This window comes from Tachypleus tridentatus, chromosome 13 (assembly GCF_004210375.1).
Source record: "Tachypleus tridentatus isolate NWPU-2018 chromosome 13, ASM421037v1, whole genome shotgun sequence".
NCBI classification, from domain to species: domain Eukaryota; kingdom Metazoa; phylum Arthropoda; class Merostomata; order Xiphosura; family Limulidae; genus Tachypleus; species Tachypleus tridentatus.
The window spans coordinates 159,645,479-159,669,415 of NC_134837.1; the positions used below are offsets into that span (position 1 = coordinate 159,645,479).

At 33.4% G+C, this 23,937-nt stretch overlaps 1 protein-coding gene across 3 annotated transcripts in view; it reads left to right on the top strand.

The window, feature by feature from the left end:
- Positions 1–23,937, top strand: part of LOC143236047 (cGMP-dependent 3',5'-cyclic phosphodiesterase-like) — a 66,406-nt gene that overhangs the window by 22,670 nt on the left and 19,799 nt on the right. For all 3 annotated transcript variants that reach the window (XM_076474288.1, XM_076474289.1, XM_076474290.1), the window contains 12 exons: positions 43–82; positions 4,113–4,176; positions 4,653–4,737; positions 7,479–7,539; positions 8,187–8,268; positions 15,358–15,392; positions 16,477–16,589; positions 16,790–16,867; positions 20,463–20,585; positions 22,061–22,131; positions 22,611–22,736; positions 23,679–23,766. In XM_076474288.1, the coding sequence (XP_076330403.1) occupies positions 43–82; positions 4,113–4,176; positions 4,653–4,737; positions 7,479–7,539; positions 8,187–8,268; positions 15,358–15,392; positions 16,477–16,589; positions 16,790–16,867; positions 20,463–20,585; positions 22,061–22,131; positions 22,611–22,736; positions 23,679–23,766 (966 nt within the window). The remainder of the gene's footprint in view (positions 1–42; positions 83–4,112; positions 4,177–4,652; positions 4,738–7,478; positions 7,540–8,186; positions 8,269–15,357; positions 15,393–16,476; positions 16,590–16,789; positions 16,868–20,462; positions 20,586–22,060; positions 22,132–22,610; positions 22,737–23,678; positions 23,767–23,937) is intronic.

Genomic DNA, 23,937 nt, shown 5'->3' on the forward strand with positions numbered 1-23,937 from the left:
TGCACACTGTTTACATCTATCTTTTCCTCTGTTTGTTTTCAGTCTCTACTGGCTGTTGCCAATAGCCGGTTTATCCACTTAGGTGAGTATATATGGTGCTTACGTTAACCAAAACCAGTACAGTTAATTCTTTGCATTCATTTTGCACGTTTTTATTAGCATTCGGTCTTTATCAAAGACTTAAAGAAAAAAACAACATTTAATTACAGACATTTCTCATAAGAAATTAAAAATTGAATTGCTGGAAATAACTTTATTCGTAAATATTCTCTAGCTTAAAATTAGTGATAACACAAATAAAAACTTTACCAAGTGACTCAGAAATACGTTCTCATATCATACACTACTAATTTGTGAAAAGCAACTATACCTGAAACGAAAGTGGAATATGCATCGTTTCTTTCATCTTGTTTCTATGATACATATTATAAATCCGAAACTTCGTCAGTTTAGAAATGTCAGGCCACTGTTGTTCATAACTAGTTTTTATTAAATTACACACACATATATTTAAACTGAGAAACAGGATGTCTGTATCGTCATAATAATTCTTATTAAACACGTAACAGTTTACTATCTTCTCAGTAACTCAATAGTTTAAAATTGTTGAGGTTAATGACCCCATTTCTATTTCATTACTTTATATAAGTTTGTTTGTTTTTTGAATTTCGCGCAAAGCTACTCGAGGGCTATCTGCGCTAGCCGTCCCTGATTTAGCAGTGAAAGACAAAAGGAAGGCAGCTAGCCATCACTACCCACCGACAACTCTTGGGTTACTCGTTTACCTACGAATAATGGGATTGAACGTCACATTACAACGCCCCCACGGCTGAAAGGACGAGCATGTTTGGTGCGACCGAGATTCGAATCCGCGACCCTAAGTTTACTGGCCATGTCGGGCCTTATATAAATTATTGAAATCAGTAAAAATACGAAAAAAAATGTTTTACACTGTCAGTTTTGTTTTAAAAATCATTATTTCAAACTGTATTTATTGTCACGAGCAGCTTTATAATGGAAGTGTTTCTTTTAATGGATTAAAGCTGCGAAATTTCAGCCCAAAGAAGCAGACCATCGGTCTGAGATGTTTAGGTGGATAGGGCGCTTAACTCGCAAACTATTAGTTACAAGTTCGAATTCTTTCAGCATATATTCGTCCTTTCAACTATGGATGCGTCATTGTATGACGGTTAATCCCACATTTCGTTAATAACGGAGTAGTTCGAGAGTTGATGGTGGATAGTGCTGATTAAATATTCTTTCTTTTAGTTAGTATATCCCTACCAAATTGATTTATAACTACTTAACATAAACTGACAATAAGTTACATATAAATATACTCTTCAAAACAAGAAACGCAAAAGGGATATTTTTTTATTTTAAAGAGAAATATATGTAATAACGTTACAAGCTCAGAGTATGTGATGTTACACGTGTTAAGGCACTGATTGTCAGACCAAAATGACAATAAAAGTTGTGCACTTTAAAAACGGAGGAAAACATCGGATTTCTCGCCAAAACGCATTCGTGTCCAATAAATTTGTTTGAGAGATCTGCATGTTCCGCAAGTGCAACATGTGCAAAATCCCTATAAAAGTGACGAGTTCTCGGTTTCCATAGCTCAGTGTTAAGCCACCGACTCGCAATACAGTTACGCCAAGACTGACTGAAGCACAACGCAACAACGCCATTGGTCGCTTGGAAGTAGGTGAATCTCGATCAGATGTTGCCAGAGCTGTGAATGTCCACCCAAGCACCATCACAAGTCTATGGAATCGTCACCAACAACATGGATCAAATCGTGACCGTCCACGATCTGGCAGACCTCGTGTGACCACGCCCGCACAAGATCGCTACATCCGGTTACGTCACCTTCGGGATAGGACCACCACTGCGACGTCTACTGCCTCAACCATACCAGGACTGCGTAGGATTTCCGATCAGACCGTACGCAACCGTCTACGAGATGCAGGAATCCGACCTCAACATCCAGTCAGAGGCGTCATCCTCACCCAGCAACATCGTCAAGCACGGCTGCAGTGGACTCGGGCACATCGGGTATGGCCTCATCGACAATGAAGGCATGTTTGGTTTAGCGATGAATTACGTTTTATGCTTCGTAGGCAGGATGGAAGGACCCGTGTTTACCGTCGCCGAGGTGAACGTTTTGCAGCAAATTGTGTGCAGGAAGTTGACAGATTTGGTGGTGGCAGCGTCATGATGTGGGGTGCCATCGCTTACAATGCCAGAACAGACCTTTTGCACATTCGAGGGAATCTTACGGCTCAATGATACGTCGACGAGCTTCTTAGGCCCCATGTGCAACCCATCATGGTGAACGTCAACGACGTTTTTTAACATGACAACGCCCGTCCTCACACAACCGACTCACCACTGTCTTCTTGAGACACCACAACATCAACGTTCTTCCCTGGCCCTCCAGATCACCAGATTTAAACCCCATCGAACATCTTTGGGACGAGTTGGACCGACGTCTGCGACAGCGACAACCTCAACCGCAGACTCTACCTCAGCTTGCAGCAGCTTTACAGGCTGAGTGGACAACCATTCCACAGGATGTGATTTGTCACATCATCGCTTTCATGGGCAGGAGATGCCAAGCAGTTATTGATGCTCACGGGGAACATACTCGTTATTGACGTTGAGTGACGTTAAACTTCACCTAGTGAGCGTGGACTTCGCCTTTGCAGACTTTGGATGTTCAGCAGTGAATGTGCAAAGTTTCACACATATCATACAGAACTACTCGGAATAAACTTGTTAACAATTTGTCTCAAATTTTGCCTTTTGCGTTTCTTTTTTTGAAGAGTATAAAAGTTATATGAATAAGATCTTATAGAAATAAAAATTTGTAACTGAGAATTACGATTTTCATGTTTTTTTTTGTAAACAGTCTATTCACTATTCGTTGGTAAAAGAGTAGCTCAAGAGTTGGCGGTGGGTAATGATGACTAGCTGCCTTCCCTCTAGTCTTACACTGCTAAATTAGGGATGGCTCGGTGCAGTGGGCTAACAACCTGCTCACTTAAATACTTGTTGAAGAATCCGCAAGCGATTGCGGCCCTATGTTCCTAGATGGAATCTAATGGTGATAACTAACTAACTAACTACCGAGAATAATTTTCAATTTTTGTTAAGCGTACATAGCCTGAGAATGAGCAGCTCCAATGGAATTTATGTTGCACATTAAATTGTGTAAAAGAAGCGTTTTGTTTTCTATAAGGTTGATCACTGGTTATGATTTAATTCACCCAGTGGGATCTTTATATTTTAACACTGAGATATGATTCAAAGCTTAGAAAAGAAACGATCGAATAAATTACTGTGATACCATAAGTAGGAAACTTCACACTAACTAAAAAAAAAATTCTGATACGATTATTAGTAGATATTACATTTTATAATGTAAACAAAATAGCTTTAAAATATTGTTTTAAAAAATAACATATCAGTAATCTTGTTACTATTAAGTAATATACGTTAGAATATATATTGTTTATAAATTATTTTATACTTTGATTTTCGTTATTCGTTGCAATCGTGTTTGTTCCTTTAACGGAGAAAATTGGTTATATAGAAATTAACACACGTAGTCAAACTATGCATAAAAATGTCCATCATGTCTCAGAGTCCATATCATTAAGTTTGTATTTTATGTCTTATTGCTGTATGCGTGTATTCTAGAAAAAAATTGTTTCTTCTTATATGCGTTTTTCTTTCAAAGCAAAAATTCTTTTCAAACTACTAAGCATGAGCAATTACTACATTGAAAGTCAAAATTCTAAGTTTATCTACTTCATATATAAATATCTCCAGTTCTGAAAATACGTAGTATCCTAATGTAACAGGTCGATACTTTAGCATGGAAGAGAATTAACGAAAGCTTTATTCATTTAGTTTCAGGTTACATTTTGGAAGTATAATGTTACGCGTTCATAACAGAATTCAATTTATCGAGCTTGTTTAAAGTAATTTTTGGCTTTATGGGGATATTATTGAAGGTGACGGTAACTAAACGTATATCACCAAATAAGTTACAATGAAATTTTGAATCTCATTACAATCTCCTCTTAAATTTACTTTCTTTGTAGGTGACGTAACAGTCCTTTTGAAAGAAGTCATGGCTGAGGTTAAGAATCTTACCAAAGCTGAAAGGTATGTTCATACATGTGTTTATGTAATCATATAAGTTTAAGTCTGTTTTATCTTTCAGAATTTAGAATTTGTAACGAAAAATTATACTGGAGAGAAGTACAGTTACCAGATGTAAAGTAGTTGACAACAACTTGACTATCTCTAATTCAATATATTTATATGACGTATTCTTTTGTGAAATCTTCAATTCTGGAACGAATAGATACATGTTAATACAGCCATGTTTTAATCCTATTACCATGTATTATTGTACCTATATAAGAAATTTAGTGAAACTAAATCAGTGTTATTTAAAACTTACCTAAATATGGAAAGAAATGAAAAGGAACATGGAGAAACTGCTGACATAGCCATCTATTAGGAGTGATTATAACGAGCTAAAAACGTTAGCACTATTTTACTATGAGAGTTTACTTGTTAATAAAAACGGATAAAGTATAATTTTTTATAACTAACGAATACGTTCCCGGACCTAGGTGTTCTCTCTTTCTTCTGAATAAGGAACAAAATGAATTAGTAGCCAAAGTGTTCGATGGACAGTTAGCAAAGGATGAAACAAAGGTAACATTTATTTGTAACATCTGGTTTTAATGTTCGTGATTTTATTTTGATTGACGCTCTAGAACACCCTGAGTTTCTAATGCGTCGGTTTGCAAGCTCAATATAGATTGATATAACCGAACGTTCTATATCAATTACAAAGTACCTTTTCACAGTTCTCAGATTAAATTATGTAAAAAAAGCGTTTGCTCTATGAGGCTGATCACAGGTTATGATTTAATTCGCCCAGTGGGATCTTTATATCTTAGCACTGAAATATAGTTCAATACTTAAAAATAAGTTATCAAATAAATTACTGTGATACCATAAGTAGGAAATATATCTTACTTTTCTTTACTTGACGTATTAGTAATACAGGATGGTTGATGGAAGAGGTATAAATGTACTTATTTTTAACTACTATAAACACTTTTAGGACGATGACCCTGAAGAAAGTTACTTGCAGTTCACTCACAGATATTCCATCTTTATTAACATGGGGTTTTATCCCCTTAATTAAGTTGTTTATAAGAATACCGCATGCTTTTGTTGTTACATATTGCCATAATCTTGAAATGAGTATTCTTTACTTGTACGTTGGAAATTCTCCTGACATGATTTCTATGCTTGAGTTGTTACTAAGTAAATTTATGTTTCCGAGCTCTTATATCTAGCCTTCTAGTAGTAGACCCTATATATATATATATCTGTTTTGGAATTTCGCACAAAGCTACTCGAGGGCTATCTGTGCTAGCCGTCCCAAATTTAGCAGTGTAAGACTAGAGGGAAGGCAGCTAGTCATCACCACCCACCGCCAACTCTTGGGCTACTCTTTTACTAACGAAAAGTGGGATTGACCGTTACATTATAACGCCCCCACGGCTGGGAGGGCGAGCATGTTTGGCGCGACTCGGGCGCGAACCCGCGACCCTCAGATGACGAAGCGCACGCCTTAACGCGCTAGGCCATGCCAGGCCTCGTATATATATCATTACAACTAAGACAAGTAAATTTATAAACAACGTTAGATGTCGTTGTTGTTGTTTATTGGGTGCTTTTTACAGGAATCGTATTTCTAAGTTAAAATTAAATTAAATCTACTTTCATGTTTGAGAACAGTTCCCAGGTCTATTTGATTATGTAGTTTTTTTTATTACTAAAATCCAAGTTTTCCAGTGAAAGGCAGAACCACTGACATCGATAGTTTTGACCATAATCTGTTTTATCGATGTTTGAAATACGAAATACATGCTTATAAGCTTTTCTATTCCATAAATAGGAACAATATTCTTTTTCAAGGAACATTTATTATTCTTCAGTATCTTTTATAGGAAAATATTCATAAATGCTTGTGATTTTATGAGTTCAAGGATCTATAATTTCACAATATTATATTTGTATTTTGTTTTCGAATTTCGCGCAAAGCTACACAGGAACTATCTGCACTAGCCGTCACTATTTAGCAGTACAAGGCTAGAGGGAATGCAGCTAGTTTTTACCATCCACTGCGAACTCTTGGGCTACTTTTTACCAACGAATAGTGGGATTGACCGTAACATTATAACGCCTTACGGCTGAAAGGGCGAGCATGTTTGGTGCGACAGTGATTCGAGTCCGCAACCCTCAGGGCCTTAACCATCTGGCCATGCCAGACCATATTTGTATTTATTTAGGATAAAACTTACAATACCAAAATATAGCCCTGTAAGATTTTTTTTATTAAAGATTCACAGTTCTAATGTTTCCTTTTTGTTATGGACTAAACCAACGGAGAAAGCAACTTTTTATTTTATTCGTGTTCTACCGTGAACTTATCATTATGTATGCTATTCTGATATTCAACGATCTGAAACACATGATTCCGGCCCAGCATAGCCTGGTGGTTAAGATATTCGACTCATAATCCGAAGGTCGCGGGTTCGAATCACCGTCGCACCAAACATGCTCCCTCTTTCAGCAATGGGGTCGTTATAAAGTTACGGTCAATCCCACTCTTCGTTGGTAAAAAAATAGCCCAAGAGTTGTTGGTGGGTGGAGATGACTAACTGCCTTTCCTCTAGTCTTACACTGCTAAATTAATCCTGTGGGTTCCGGATTAGCTTTATCGTTGGCTAATTCTGTTTCGTGTTACCACAAAAAAACAACAACAATGATTTAAGGAGAGTACAGAGAGTTTGAAACCTACACACTATAGAAATCACATTTGTTGATAAGGAAATAATTACGTAATCTGTTCCTTAAAGTCTGACTTCAAGCAAACGGAGGGGTTGTTGTTTTCTGAAACCTGAAAATGGTTTAAATTTATTTTGTTTGGAATTTAAAGACAATATTTCTGCACAAAAAAAAAACATCTATGGTCGTTGGTGAATTTGCGTGTTGTCGTTGTGATACTAACTATATAAGATCTAGAAATAAGAGGAGTAGAACGAACAAATCTGATCACTTAAAACAAATCGTGCATGAAATAACGCCTTACGTAACTGAAAAGTAACAGTAAAAAAAATTTTCATTTCATGGTTATGGCAAAAAAGTAAAAACTAAAGGAGGATTCTTATTAAAGAAACTTCGGTGCAGTTAAGCAGCCAAAGCTCCAACTTCACAAATTTGAATCAGTTATGGAACTATTAAAAATCGTGATGTATGTGTTCAAAGTGTTTTAGCTCGCTTGCATCTTAATGCTTTCAATACCAGATAAATCGTTTAATGTTTTTAAAACAAAATACCTTGGTAGTTGTGTAATTCACCTGTATTTTCAATCGTAGATAGCATCTGAGTTACGAATTCCTGCAAACCAAGATATTGCTGGTCACGTGGCGACTACTGGTAGGTTTCAGATCATCTCCAAGTTCTGAAATTTATATCCGTTAAGGGTAGCAAATGTACGATGTTGTGTAATATGTTCGTGGGGAAAAGTTTTTTTTTTCTCATTACGAAAAAAACTAAATGACAAATTCTGACATCTTTGTATTACATTCTATCATATGTTTATTTATATATATAATAGAAAGAGAGATTTTTAATTAAGGCTAAATACGAAGGAATCCAGACGATCAGGTCAGGGTTTACAGGAGTTCTTGGGAATGGCATAATACAATTCTGCTACGTAGTGATTTTCATTTCGTTATAAATTGTCAATTTACTAAGAAATATACGACCTTAGCTTCAAATCTGTTTGAAGTGTCAGTGTTTTAGATACGATACTGTTAATGAGATACTAATCTGCATAAATGCAAACTAGTAATAATAAGTAATTCCCTACCTAAAGTGGCATGTTCTTTTTAAATATTGGAGAAGCACGTGGAATCTTATATAAAACAAGTTAATGGTTCGAATTGCAAACATTACTACTACTATTTTTTTCCGTTTGGTTCAGTGTCCTTATAACACTATACTATAAATGTTTTTTAACACACTTTACACTAACGTTATAACAATCGATATGCTTGATAAGTTTTACCTTGTTATTTTAGGACAGCTATTGAATATTCACGACGCCTTTGATCACCCTTTTTTTAATAGAAAGATGGACGAGATTACTGACTTTAAAACAAGGTACGTTATCTCAAACCAGTGATATTGTCATATTTATAAATCATACTGATAACCAAAACACTATGACGTCCAGATATATTGGTAGTTGTATCTTTCTCCTATACTAATTGTATTGTTTGTTCTAAATATCCTGGAAGTCTTAATATTTAAAGGAAAATACTTATTACATTCTTTGTAATAATGTGGTATTCGCATATAAACTATTATTTTCGCAAGTATCAGATAGGTTTGCTTAATAACAGGAGGAATGAACAGGAAAAAGTGAAAAAGAAATTTTTTAACACAAGAAAAAAATAACAGCGAGCGAAATTACGTAATCAAGTAAACTATCACCTTTACTATAACAGTGAATAGACCAGTAGTTTCTAACTCTTAACATAGAACTCTGTTAAACTATCAACGTGAAAATTAAATAAAATTGTTATAGATCAAAGTTTCGACCTTCCAAGAAGCCACGCGAATGGTCACTTTCACAGCATTTGTCAATTGGAAATGTAAACATTCATACACTCAGTCAGAGAAAGAAATCATCTGCATTTTTACGGGCAAACCAGGTGTTATCTGATATGGTTTGTTTTGAATGTTGCACAAAGCTACGCAACAGCTATCTGCGCTAGCCATCCCTAATTTAGCAGTATAAGACTAGAAGGAAGGCAGCTAGTCATCATCACCCACCCTCAACTCTTAGGCTACTCTTTTACCAACGAATAGTTGGATTGACCGTCACATAATAACACTCCCACGGCTGAAAGGGTGAGCATGTTCAGTGCAATGGGGATTTGAACCCGCGACATTCAGATTACGAGTCGAACGCCTTAACCCACCTGGCCATGCCGAGACTATCTGATATAAGAGTAACAAAGACACAAAGGCAACTAAAACTTAGAAATTTCAGTAGTTTTTATGGCTCACGTGTTTTATGCCAAAAGGTATATAATTATGAATGAAGAAGTACATTTAACGACATATACTAAAAATAATTTAAGATGAAAAAACATTTTAACTATCACATTAAAATACAAGTTAATAGCCAATACCATAGTATACGTAAACAAAGAAAAAAACCATTATTAAAACATATTCAATTAAAATGAAACGTTACTTGGAAAACTTAATAGCAACAATATCTTACTATTCAATACAACATAATAAAAATCAAACACATTAACACTAATACAATATAAAAATATTCTTTAACAATGATTACAAGTTAATGATACCCTTTAATGAAGAGACATGAAATACCCTTTCACAAAAATTTTATAATAGTAATAAACTTTAACACAGAAAAACAATATACAAGTACACAATTATAAATATTCAAAACATTTTAGGAAAAAAGAACACATTTAAAAGAAACTTTCACAATGATTTCCAACCCCATTCTAAAGATTACACCAATATATTTTAACGAATACACGTTACAAGTTTTATAGTATACAATATAGAACCGACCCTTTGAATTGAGAGGAAAAAACACAGGAATCCAAACACCAAATATACACACGAATATCCCAGAAGACTTAACATATACATAATGCTACTAAATCAAAGTATGTAAATACATAAATGATTCCGCCGCCTGTAGTTTCGCAGCAAAGAATGATACCTGAGGGTTACAAAATTATTACGTGATATAAACATTATGCTGACACCTTAAGGTTGCATAGCTGTTGTGAAATAGGCACAGATGGGTGATGAAGTCCAAGAACTCATATCAGATGGCGCGGCTGTCTTAGGGACGGGTCACACCAGACTGCGTTGGCACAAAGAGTGTGTATATAGTTCGCGAACAAACCAGTAGATGGTGTTGTAAATCAACGAGTCTCAGTGTATTGTCAATTTTTAGTAACAACCAAAGTCATAAAATAAATAATTTATCTAATTTGTATAAAATTATGTTTGCATTTGTCAGTACTAAAAACATTATCACAATTTCATTTTCACATTATAAGTAAATCATTAAATTTGCGATACTGTGTTCTCAAGACGATTGATATGGGTGTTAAAACTTTCATTAAAATAAAGTTACAGAGCAACGTTTCGACCTGAAGATGATCTATTCATCGGTAAAAGAGTAACCCAAGAGCTTGCGGTGGGTGGTGATGACTAGCTGCCTTCCCTCTAGTCTTACATTGCTAAATTAGGGACGGCTAGCGCAGATAGCCCTTGAGTAGCTTTGTGAGAAATTCAAAAACAAACAAAACAATAAAAAACAAACAAACAATAATATATGCCCTCAAGTGCCACAGTGGTATAACAGCAGACGTATAGTGCTATAAACCGGGTTTTGATGCCCGTGGTGGGCAGAATACAGATAGTTCTATGTTTATTTTTATGCTTAATAACAAACAACAACATTATTATTTCACAAAATGTTTAAACAGTGATAATATAATTATGCATAGAACAAATACTTAATACCTTACAAATCTCCTCAAATAGTTTGGCTAAATACAAGAAAAATAAAGGATAATAATAATAATGGCTAAATACAATGGTTAGAACTTCAAAAGGGTGCTACATACCGTTGTAAGACAAATAATTAGAAATAGAAAATAGACGTGCAGAATATGCAACACATAGGAGGGATACCGTTAGTTCTTTTGATGATGAAGCTTCAGTGCCCAATATCCAGTGTCTTCTTAATCTGTGAAGTGACATGAAAGCTGACCATTAGCTGGGCTGTTTTGGTGGTGTCTTTAGCCAAGCTTGCATCTCTCATTAAGCAAGGGAAGATTTTTCAGGAACACTTAGCAACAATGGTAAGAAAAAATTTCTTACTATTTCAAGTACAATCTGGCCAAATGCATTCAGACAAACGTCCAAATTCCAATGTAAGGATGGGTGAATTTCAATGAAATTAAAACAAGGCCTTACACATGTGAGTTGACTCATGAGAGCTAGCACTAATCGTTCCTTTCATTCGCTAGCTTTCGTTGTTTTTGTCCTTAGGAAATGTTTTTTGCGTTTACAAGTTGTGTACTAGTTTTTATCATAAAATATAAAGTTTCTATCATATGATTGCTACTTTGTGCTTTAACCTAGTATACTTACAGTCCGCATTTTCAAGCATCTTCTAGCAAAACAATGTTAAGAAAATATTCAGTAAAACTATTTGCTTATAAAAAATTCAGTCTGCATGATGAAAATCTCCTTATCACAATCAAATCAACATTTTGTAGATTTTACATGGATATATTTGTTATGATATTTAAGCCTGAGTCTGTAAATTTGATTTAAGTTGCATTTACTCATGAATATTTCAACTCGGATAGTTGAAATATCTTCTGCATTTCTCGTTTTGGAAAATTTTAATGTATAATTCTCAACCATAGTATCAGCATCATGGCTATATTTATCTCTTTCATGATAACTCGCTATCTACCAAATATTTTAACATCAAAACTGAAACATTCTATAACTGTTACGCTTCATTTCCGAAAATACTTTCCAGGCTGTTATCAGTTATAAACTCGTTATTATCAATTCTTAAGGGCAAGATCAAATCTTTTGTCACCATACCCTTGGCATTTATTGTTTTGTTCTTCGTGTAACTGAGTCATTTGCATTATAAGACAACCGCAAGTAACTCTATGTAATGTTCATTTGTGCACATTTTGCATACCCATACATCTATTTGTATACTTATATTACTCTATACATATACTGTCTTCATTCTTATTAAATACTCTAGTAGTTTATAACAAATCACTTCTAACTACCACATAAACCATTGCAGTAATGCTAGGGTTACTTTCCGAAGCTACAGTATTTAATGATGGTTGTATTAAATAGGTATTTTCCATTTACTTTAGGCATAAGCAATTGTAAAATAACATCTTCTGCCCCGGAACAAGAAAACGTAAAAAATTTATTGCATAGTGTAATTTGGGATCTGTCAAACTCCATACATTTGATTTTTAGGCTTCACAAAATACTCAGCTATAAAATTAAGCTTTCTTATCCACAAATGTAATTAGCCATGGTTATAGTTCGTATTATCAATATTGTAACTCAACACACATTCAGAGAAAACACTTCTTGCATCTTTAAGATTTGATGTACTTACGAGATAAAAGATAACTCTTACAGTATATCAAATTCTAAACACAAAATGTAGTTTACCTGACATTCTAAAATAATACCTGATAACTCAGAAAGCAAGATCGCGAGAACTTTTCTGCTGAGTTTTTTTTAAATTTCTACTGACCATCCTCCTCTACACAAACTGTTAATGTACGAGGTGTTATGTCTATTTACTTCAACTGTCTTAATTTCTGTTGATATAAAAACGTAATTCACTCAGCCAGTGAAAGACGCAATCATATTTTTTGATCTATAAAAAATATATATCCGAGAATCGCGGGTTCGAATCTCCGTCACACCAAACATACTCGCCCTTTCAGCCGTGGGGGCATTACACTGTAACAATCAATCCCACTATTCGTTGGTAAAGAGTAGCCCTAGATTTGGTGGTGGGTGGTGGTGACTAGCTGTATTACCTCTAGTCTTACACTGCTAAATTAAGGACAGCTAACTCAGATAGCCCACATGTAGCTTTGCGCAAAATTCAAATCAAACCAAACCATTAGCAGCGCGTTTTCTTATTTGTTTGTTTAGGCTATCTGTGCTATGCTCACCACAGGTATCGAAACCAGGTTTCTAGCGGTGTGAGTCCACAGACATGCCACTCTGCCACGGGGGAACATCAGCGAGTTTAATTGGAACAAATTAAAAGTGTGATACAAAACATAAGAATATCAACTTACATAAATATACTTTAAGATCTCTAATTTAAAATAATTGGGTGTATAAGTAATTACACTTATAAATGGGTGGAACAGAAAAACTGTAAATTAAAATGAAGATAGCCTGAAGAATATGATGTTACAAGTTAGGGTTTGAAATCAATTTGTAATTTAAACTTTCTTTTATTAAGGGTTAATTTTTGAATGAATTTTAATTAAATATTTTCAAATTATTTATGAAGAAAGGATGAGTATTATTTTCGTTTTTGCATATGTGTTATTGAAGCTGGAAGGTTTAGGTTTTGACAAGTTTTATTGCCACTGCTGGATAATTTCATACGTATATGTGATTCGTATACGTAGTTAGCGCTTATTTTGACAAAGTACACGGCTTTATGATTACTACAAGTACCTTTGTATCAAACCTATGAATATAAAGAGATAGCTAGCTAGAAGATCTTTGATTCTAAATACATGTTGAAGAAACGACTTTCCAACTGATGTTTACTATTATGATTTGATACGTCGATCATGTTCCTAATTTGCGAGCTAACGCATAATTTACAAGATTTGACAAAGCTGGAAGCTGAGTTGTTTCACATTTGCTATAAAATGTTATTAAGTTGTGTTCAGTATGTTCAACATTTTTGACAAAATCTGCTGAAAAGTGAGTGTCATAGGTATCAAATATTTTAGTAAGAATGGTTTTTGCGTTCGGTTTTGTGACGGGAAACAAATGTAAGCAAAGAAAGAATACTGCTTGCAGGCCACTGAAAGCATACAAATACGTTGAGGAATGGTATGTAAAGCGTAGTAATGACAAGCAGCAACTATCGGAACTATTTGTTGAGCGGAGGTAATGGCATCCAAAGGAAATATGATGGGTGGGGTATGTAGCTTGGAAATTATGTCACTTTTGTTATATGTATAGATCATTATCTATATGTTATTTTATTGGTGAAAAATTATTGATTACGATATTTTATAAATCATCATTTATGCCAAGAGTTACCACCAGTGTAGAACTAGATCTATCTGTGATATGTTTCGTTACGAAATATTCAGACCTCAAATCATAAATTCGTGAGTTTGTGTCTAATAGAAAATAATCATTATTCACTGGATTACTTGCCTAAGTATTTGAGAAATATCATGCTTTATGATAATCGTGGTCCAAATTACACGGTGTGCCATGCTGGTAAAAAAATTATTTAGAACTTTAAGTATAGATGATGCAACTGAAATGTATTTAGTTATAAATAATTGTTTGTTTTTTAGTCTCGCGCAAAGCTACTCGAGGGCTATCTGCGCTAGCCGTTCCTAATTTAGCAGTGTAAGACTAGAGGGAAAGCAGCTAGTCATCACCACCCACCGCCACTTCTTGGGCTACTCTTTTACCAACGAATAGTGGGATTGACCGTCACATTATAACGCCTCCACGGCTGAAAGGGCGAGCATGTTTGGTACGACCGAGATTCGAACCCGCTACCCTCGGATTACGAGTCGAACGCATTAACCACGCTTGGCCATGCCAGACCCGTTATAAATAATTCTTGAACGTCCAATTGATTTAAAAGACAAAAGGAAAAACAAAACTTTATCCTGGTATAAAGATTACAAAAATATATAGAATTTAAATAATAATAGTTAACCATAACTGGTGTTAGCAATATCAGTTTCCAAACGTTATCCAAACACATAATTCTTAAAATCTTATATAATGTATAAGCAATCAAACAGTTATACATAAATATGCTGCAAAATGTCACACAAAATATGAATTGTTTTTGTCAGTCATGTTGAAATATCTGTCTACAAAATGTAAGTAAATTCGAATAAATCTGCAGCATATATTGTCATTTAACGACAATAAATCACTTTATTCACAATATGATATTAATATTTAAATGATCCCATAAAATTCACGAGGTATTTAAATTCACTAATGGTGCTATTGCTTCCTCCCCCTCTTTATCTAATCCCGCATTTTCTCGTACACCCTCTCAAACTACGTCAACGGGTCATGCATGCACTTGTGGTCAGAATGTGGATTTCAAAATCGGTTGTTGCATGAAGTTTAGTTAACTTGTTTTTAATATGTTTTGCATTTGGTACTGAAGAACATTGAACAGGTTATAGTTTGGTTAATAACGTGTTAAAGACAAGAATTTAGGTAAGGTAAGAAATTACTGTTATTTATACAAGTTTTGTAGATAAATGAATGTTTTTGTGTATTATAATTAGAAATACAGTAAGTTTGATTCTGTCATTTTTTTCGAAAACATGAATTACTGTTGACTGTTTTAAGTGATAATTGTTTTCTATATGTTTTCAATAGGAATATTCTCTGTTTCCCAATCAAAGGTGACAAAGGTTGGTATTTTTGTGACATCCCTTAACAGTTGAAATATAGCTATTCAGAATTGGAGTATTTAATTAAACAATTATCTCTTTCTAATATTACTTCAGATACATTTACTGAACTGATTGAACTTACATTTGGGAAATTAGTATATCTTCGGCTTTTTTTTACTGGTAAAATTTATTCAAGGGGTTAAACTTTAAACGTTTAAATTTTCTTATCTTAAAAACTTATTCATTATATTAACTATTTAGAAAGTTAACTATTTTATTTCTCCAGATAAACCACTCAATTGCTTGTAATTGTATAAACTGTTTATGAATATAGGAGTTTCTTATTATCTTCCTAAAATCGATTGTTATTGATATTGTAATTACCATTGTTCAAGAGTTACCCCCACCCATTTATGTATAGTTTTCGGCAATCTCCTTTTGTAAAAAACACGCGGTTAACATATCTTTGGTTCTGTAAATAAATTCAGAGGCGTAGAAAGCCAACTAGAAATGGAGATGTGGGGACAATGTTTATTTGATCGAGCTAAGCCAAGAAATATGTACCACAGGCACACTATTACGGTCAGAGGTCAAAGTTCGCCTTAGAGTCCTAAAAGTCCTTATGCTGTGGATTAACCATTCTTCCATCTCGCGCTTTTCTTGAAAGTAATTTTTCTAAATATAATGCATTTTATTGGGAAAGCTTGAAAAGTGAAAGATGTACTTGCCTTTTCCTACCCCATTTAAATTTATCAGCAATATAGATGATTTAGAAACATTGATTTAAACATAAAATGGGAATAAATAAACTGCAAAAATGAATTCAAATATTATACATTTTTTTATTGGTTTAAACTGTCATGAACTTGACATTGTCGTATGCTAATAGTTTAATTCTTTCTTTGTAAAAACATTTATTTCTTAAATTTACATCAATATTTGGTAGCAAGAAATTGTTAAAATTTAAATTTTCTAATAGTTTTGGTTTCAAACAAATATTAAAGGACCTTTTAATAAACAAATTTCTTTACAAATAAATTGCTGTGTATTTTTTTTAATTAATATTGTAAACATCGTCATTAGTTTTTCATGTTCGCTGCAGGAACTATTGGCGTAGTTGAACTGTGTAATAAAGTGAATGCGAAGGAGTTTTCTTTGTTCGACGAAGAAATCGCTAAAGCCTTTTCTATTTCTTGTGGAGTAAGCATCATGCATGTAAGTTGGATGTTAATTTCTAACATTATTCAGAAATATGTCAATTTAACAAGTAAGAACAAGAAAACCTAGTTTTATTCATTGAGCTACCAGACAAATAAATCTAATTTAAACAGCACAACGACGTTGTTTGATCGTCTAAGTAAAAAAATCTTTGAATTTTTGTTATAGTGCAATTTTAATATTTTTCGTTATTATAGTCGCTGATGTGGAATAAAGTACGAGATGCACAACACAGAAGCAAACTTTCCAATGAATTAACGATGTATCGCATGCAGGTAAGTCTCATGAGGTTAGAGCTTCAACTATGCTATGCTATAAGCTAGCGTAGTAAGCTATGGAAAGTTTTTCGCTTTCTTCGGTAATGTCGCTAGTTTTTAAAGATTTCGTAAATATCTGATTATTTGGAAATTAAACTTAGAAAGCTTAGAATTACGTTGTGTTTTCAACTGAAAGTTATTCTGGGTTAAAACATAGTTCATAATCGAGGAGAAAGAAGTTAAACTGACAATTATTATAAATTAGTCACATTAGAAATTGGTATTAAACAAGAAGTCGTTCAACTTTGGGCATGATGATGGGTAAAATGATGCAACTTAGCTAACTAATGAATGATTATTTGTTGTAAAAGTATTACACTATGTAACACAAATTTTGTTCCTGGATAGTATGTGTTAGTTCTTAATTGCTTATGTTGTAAAAGTACAGAAAATAGCCATTATTCCCTTCAAACTTTGCTTTTGTGACCTGGATAATGAAATTTAGAAATTAACTTGTTTTATTCAGACCTTACGTAAATGAAAGGGTGCAAATTTGCCGGGTTTTACATAGAAAATAACATATGAATCAAGATTTACATGTATTTATACTAAAATTATATAAAAATGGACAAAAATGTTTAGAAGTGAGTAGTATTTCGAGATTTGCGACTCATGTAAATCACTTTCACGTATCAACCCCCAAATACAGTCTCGGCATTCAACTTTGTTAGACCGAGATCTCTGATCAAGTCATTCAGGTATCTTTGGTTGGGTAGTATGGGTTTCTCTCAACAGCTGCACCTCTGAAATTTTAATTTGGATCTTCAACGTCTACCTCTTCTGATTTGCTGCTCTCTTCTGAGGATGGCTGTTTTCTCTCTGGCGAATTGGGTAGAGGGAGCTCCACTGGGTGGATGGATGATGGAAGGTCGGAATACATGATAGCAGACGTTTGGAAGGTTCCACCGTGAAGTAGTAATAGCTTGAGTGGTCAATGGGTTCACGCCAAATTCTTGGAATAGCGAACTTGATGGCTCTCCCTTCCCCTCTGCATCATCCTGCAAAAGAGCAAAATAAAATTATTATGAAGAATAAATTTATTTCATCCACAACTAATATGTGAGAGGCTCATGCAAAATATTTTTATTTTTATATACTATTGAAAATCTAAAAACAAATAAGATTTTTAAATTATAAAAGGTCTAAAATTTGTATAATATAAAATATAACTATTCAAACAAACAGAAATTGTCCGTCTTACCTTCTAGAGTTTTTATGCAGTACTCACAGGTAAAATGAGGTGTCCAGGGTTTGTCTTGATCCCCAACAGGCATGCCGAAATATTCCTTGTAGGCTTTACAGATTTTAGCAGATGCTGTCACAAGGTACTTTTTGGTCTTGTCTTGATAAATTGGCCACATACATAGCAGAATACGTCTAGAGAATGATGCCATCTCTGATAAAATCAAATAAGTCTATATATTCACTTAGGCAGCTAGAACTAAACTGAAGTGGTGAGCCGCTGTGTATAATATATATATATATTACTATGGAAAGCTCTAGAAAATTCTAAAAGGTTCTTAAATTCTTGTAACTTCGAGAAAATTCTCTATCAACTACTCAGCATTAAATCTTCCTGAACTGTTCTGGAAAATGGGTAAATTTTAAAATTTCATTACCCAGGTCACAAAAGCAAAGTTTGAAGAGAAAAATAAGTATTCTATTTACTTTAAGCACAAGAAATTGGGAAATAACACTTTCTGCCCAGGAACAAAAAAAAAACGTAAACGTTTTGTTACATAATGTTATCAGTGTAGCTACCGATATGGCCACCAACTTTGATTTAATTTCTTTAAATTTCATCTCTTTTTGGCCGCACCTCCTTTTAACGTGTTTTTTTTTATAATTGGTATAACCACAAGCATCATTATTTTAATGAATTGCTTAAGCTAATATCCCGTGAAGCTAAAACCTCTGTAACTAGGATAATTTCACAAAATGTACTAAATTGGTGCTGACAAGTTAGCAAATAATAATGAATAATAATCGTCCATCCGTATAATTCTTTTGAAAAATTGTATAGCTGTTGACAACACTTAATTTTTTTATCTATTTTAATGTATTTCAATGTAAATAAGATTTCCAATAACTGTAATAATAATTTATTACATCGAGTATATTAAGTTTCCAAAATACACCTAGCAAATTTATTAGATTTCATAACTTTTCAAAACTATTATCTTGACAAGTCTTGTTAGTCTGTGCTTTTTCACTGAATTGAGACTTCTGGTGTACCAATGACACCTCTGAGGGCTCATGGCGCTAAAATTCTTGTTTAGATAATCGCAATAGCCACATCATAGACAGCTCATTATGTATTTTTGTGCTTCATAACCTTAAAATACATTTTAACGTATTTAATCCTTACTGGGAATAATATTTAAAGTCAATATTATGTCACAAAGTCAAAGCGATAAAAATTAGCAATTTCTATAATCAGGGAACTCGTCCTATTTATTTGATTGCCTATATTCACTACTCTTATTTTCGTGTAAAACTTTGTTTAATGTATAAGAAAAGAGACCATATTGTCTCTTAAGTGAATTTCTGCATTCAACTACGATTCTGTTTACCCCGATTTTTCTTAACTATTACATATCTTAACACACTTTTCTTATCCACAATTCTTACTGGGATATCCTCAATATTTGCGAATTAATTACTCTAAGCAATCCCTTTTCTTCAACAGATCTATTTTATCTGTAACTTTATAAAATAGATGAATGAAATCTGGTTTAGCTTCTGCAGAAAAATTGGACTGATTATGGACAAAACATACATACTAATGTTTTAAATCTTATCCTGATTTTCTCAAACCCACGCAACAAAATTTTATTCTGTTTACAATTAATATAACTTTGTACTTACTACTCTATTGACTCTAACACATGCAGGATGAAAAAATACGATTTGCTTTTGTTAGAATTAATAACTTGTTGGTTTTTCCAACTATTTTGTCATTTCGGTGGCTGGAGCATAGACATATCGAGTCATGTCAACACCATAGCTGTAAACTCCTTACAAAGCCGAACGATAAAACTTTAAACACTAAAATATTGTCAACTTTAGCCATTATAGAAACATTTCTGGTTGCATGGCGGTTTCGAAAATACTTTTATTCTTTGTAACCAATAACTATTTCAAACGTTTTAAGACATGAATATCACCATATCGTTTTCATGACACAATTAGTATGAAACTTGTTAATTCTATGTACGAATATATAGTTCTAAATGTTTGCATCTACCAACACTGACTGGGATGAGTGGTCATTTTCATCTTGGCTCTTTGTGAAAATAACTTCAAGTTATCACCGGAGTTACTACACACTGTTTACATAGTGTTTAATAGCATCATGATTACCTCCTCTTAACACCCTTAATTCTAATTAATATACTTCTTTTATTATGATTTATTATCCACATAGTATCAGTTTATTTTTGTATTCTTATTTATCAATATTCTGAACCTGTACAGCTATTCTTATTATCAGTAGACATTTATTGTTCTCATCACTATAGTTTATTAAAACTTCACATTATTGACATTGTAGGTGATACAAGAAGAGGTACTCCGACTATGTAATTGTACCATTCCCTCTCCGGAAGCTTTCCACAATGACTTCACCAAATTCACCTACACTCCACGTTCACTCGCTGAGTCGGACTCGTGTCTGGTAGATTCACTACTATCTTCATAAAATAAGCTAGACTTATATGATCTATTGTTCTTTTAGAGTTACCATCTGTCTGTTATTTTACAAGGAAGTACTTTCCTTATTTGTTCTATGGTCTGTAACATTATATAAAAAGCTACAGCATTACTTTCATAATCAGATTTTTTTTCCTTGCGATAAGTATTCTGATATAAAGCACCTTCAATGTTTTACTAAGATTGACTACAAATGAGTATCAGCCTTTTGTTCCACGAACTGTACAAATTCCTCCTATAATTAACATTTAAGAATTAAGTAAAGCAATATACTATATAAAAATGTATCTCAAGACTGCTGGTATGGGTTTACCCATTCTATATCATCCAACCTAGCAATATTAGATTTTCCTAGAAATCGCTGCTTCAAAGTTGAGAAGGCACAGACCACGTAAAATCCTTAGTGTTAACTCCAGTAATTTGAGTTCTCTATTTCGCTTTCAGACAATTTAAACTTTGTGTGCGTGTAGAATTTATGATTCTCTCGATAAAATCTGTAAAAAAGTAGTTTGTCTTAGAGGACCGGACATGGTTAAATAGATGGTTAAACAGATTTCATAGTTCGCTTTCTGTTGTTGCAAGATTCCCTTCGTTGCTATGGTTGAGTTATAATAGTGACAGTCGAACTCCGGTATTCGATCAGAGTAACCCAAGAGCTGGCAGTGGGCTCTGTTAAATTTTCTTTTCTATCTGTGAAAGACCATGCATTATGGATGGATACAAAGATAATTTTGTCAATTTTAAACTTAATAGTAACATTCCAATTTTTACCAAATTCACTTATTGCAAGTTCTTTATCAATAAAATGAGTGATTTTTTTTTAAACTTTGTAAAGTCAAGAAACATTGCTTATAATTAGGTATGTCGTCATTATAAACATTTCATTGTTATAAGAATGATTAACCTGTTGACTGCCAAGTATTTCAGCTACTACAATACAACTTTAATGCTTCTTCATTTTGTAACTTTTTCGTGACGCCATTTTGGATCGAAAGTGAAACAATTTGTAAGTAGGTCAATTGCATGTATGGTGCTGATATCTAACGTTGAAGTTAGGTATTATTGAGAACGAATTAACTCATCCGTGGCACTGTTACCAATCGGCTTGGACGAGTTATCTCGTCTACGGCACTGAACAGGTTAATTCCATAACAGCTGAATATATATATTAAACGGAAAGAATGCATTCAAATTATCTTTATTAATTATGTAATAAATAATCAGTGTTTTAAAGTTTATAAACAACCTTATATTGTGAAGTATATTTCGTATTCGTTCTAATGGTTCATGAGCTTCAATCTATGAATACCGTATTTAATTCTGTTCTGTTTTTTTTTCTCGTTTAAGAGTGATATATTTATTGTATTGTTGGTTAACTTTATGATACCAATTTTATTCAGTGATTATGAAACACTTATAGTATGATTGCTTTCTTATCAGGCTGTGATGAGTATGTTCAAAAGTCTCGGAATGATAAGCCGGTGGAGAATAAGTAAAGAAACATTGGCTAGGTAAGCTGAATTAAAACGGCAACTTTTAAATGGAAATCTTCAAGGATGGGGAGTTTGTTTGAATTTGACGATAAAATGTTTACTACTTCTTCCTGTCTTTTTAGAATTTTTTATTTAGTAAACTTTTAATAAATGTATATTCTCTTCAAAAACTTAATACGAGTGTTGTGTTCAGTTTTTTTAACATAGTTCTCTCAGTAGACTCGTTTAATACACAAGCTTTACTTTTCTCTGTAAACTATCTTAAGCTTAAAAAAGTTATGCGGATAAACAATGTAAGTCGTTTCGGAAACTATTTTGTTTTCTTAGCTAATACTACATGCGAATAAGAACCTTGCAGTAAAAGTTGATGTGAATAATATAAAATTCTTGACATATTTTAAACTTTCATTACACTGAATTCAGAAATAGTGAATTTAAAAAACAAACACCTAAATATTAATTCTTGTTGCAAACAGTAACGTTTAACCCTACTGTAGATTTGTACTGATGGTCAAAAAAGGCTACAGAGATCCACCTTACCACAACTGGACACACGCCTTTGCAGTTGGTCATTTTTGTTACTTGCTGTTGAAAAACCTCAACTTAATGGGAAGTTATCTAACGTAAGACAACACGGTGCAGTTTTTCAATTACCTCACATATTTTATTTCTGTTAATTGCAATTTGTATAATATGTATGTAAGAAAACTCTTTCTATGAATCCGTATTATGTACTTTGAAGAAAGTATTTTTAATAAAATGTTCTTCGAAATGCCGAACTTACTTTTATGAAAAGTAATGTAAAACTAATGATTCCAATTGAGCAAATTGTGAATTTTAAAAACCGAATTTAATTCATCAATTATTCAAACCTAGAAAAGAATTTTCGTTTATTTTGTTTGTTAAGCACAGATATGCTATGACTGTTATACTGCTGCCAGTATCGAATCCTCAATTCTTAAGTCCTCGGACTTATTGCAGAGCCAAACGGGCTTTTCTGATCCACTAATACTTTATGAAGATTAAGTTTTTAAATTATTTATATTATTCATCAGACTAGGTAGGTCACTGTATTAAAGTCAAATATTAAATGTAAAAAAAATTAGCTAGAGCCCTGTACAACCTCTTAAACTTTTCCTCTGCAAATAAAAGTTAGTGACAGTAAACAGATGATTGAATCTTACAAAATGTAAATAAAGCTGAATATGATAAAATTATTTCTAGCTTTTGAATAGAAGTACAAAAAGAACATTTTAAATGTTATCACTTTTGTTAGTAAGTAAAAACGGGTATAATGAACTAATATTGGACTGTGAAACCCATCAAATTTACGTTTGAACTTGGTTTTAATCTGGTTATTAAATATATAGGTTCTTTCTTAAATAAGTTTCGTCTTAGTTGCAAGGAATGATGCAGAAAATAAAGGTGCAAGATGAACATAAATCTAAGGTTGAGTTTAATAAAGCACCATTCTTTAGAAAATGGATTACGAATTCGAGTTTTTAAATTCCTTTCTAAACCTAGAAATTGTGTTCTTAAAATACGTGTTCTGGGTATTTTTACAGACATTTAGAAGGCCTTGCTTTGTTTGTAGCGTGTCTTTGCCACGACCTGGATCATCGTGGTACAAACAACTCCTTTCAAATAGCCTCAGTAAGTATAAATGTCATCAGTGTTTGATAAGTTGTTGTTGAAATGATACCAAGCTCTTTGATCAATTTCTGTATTAACAATACCATATTCGTTTCTTACTTACGTTTTTGTCAGTTGTGTTTATAAAATGTTTTTATGTAACTATTACCCGTCAATACTATCTGGATTCTT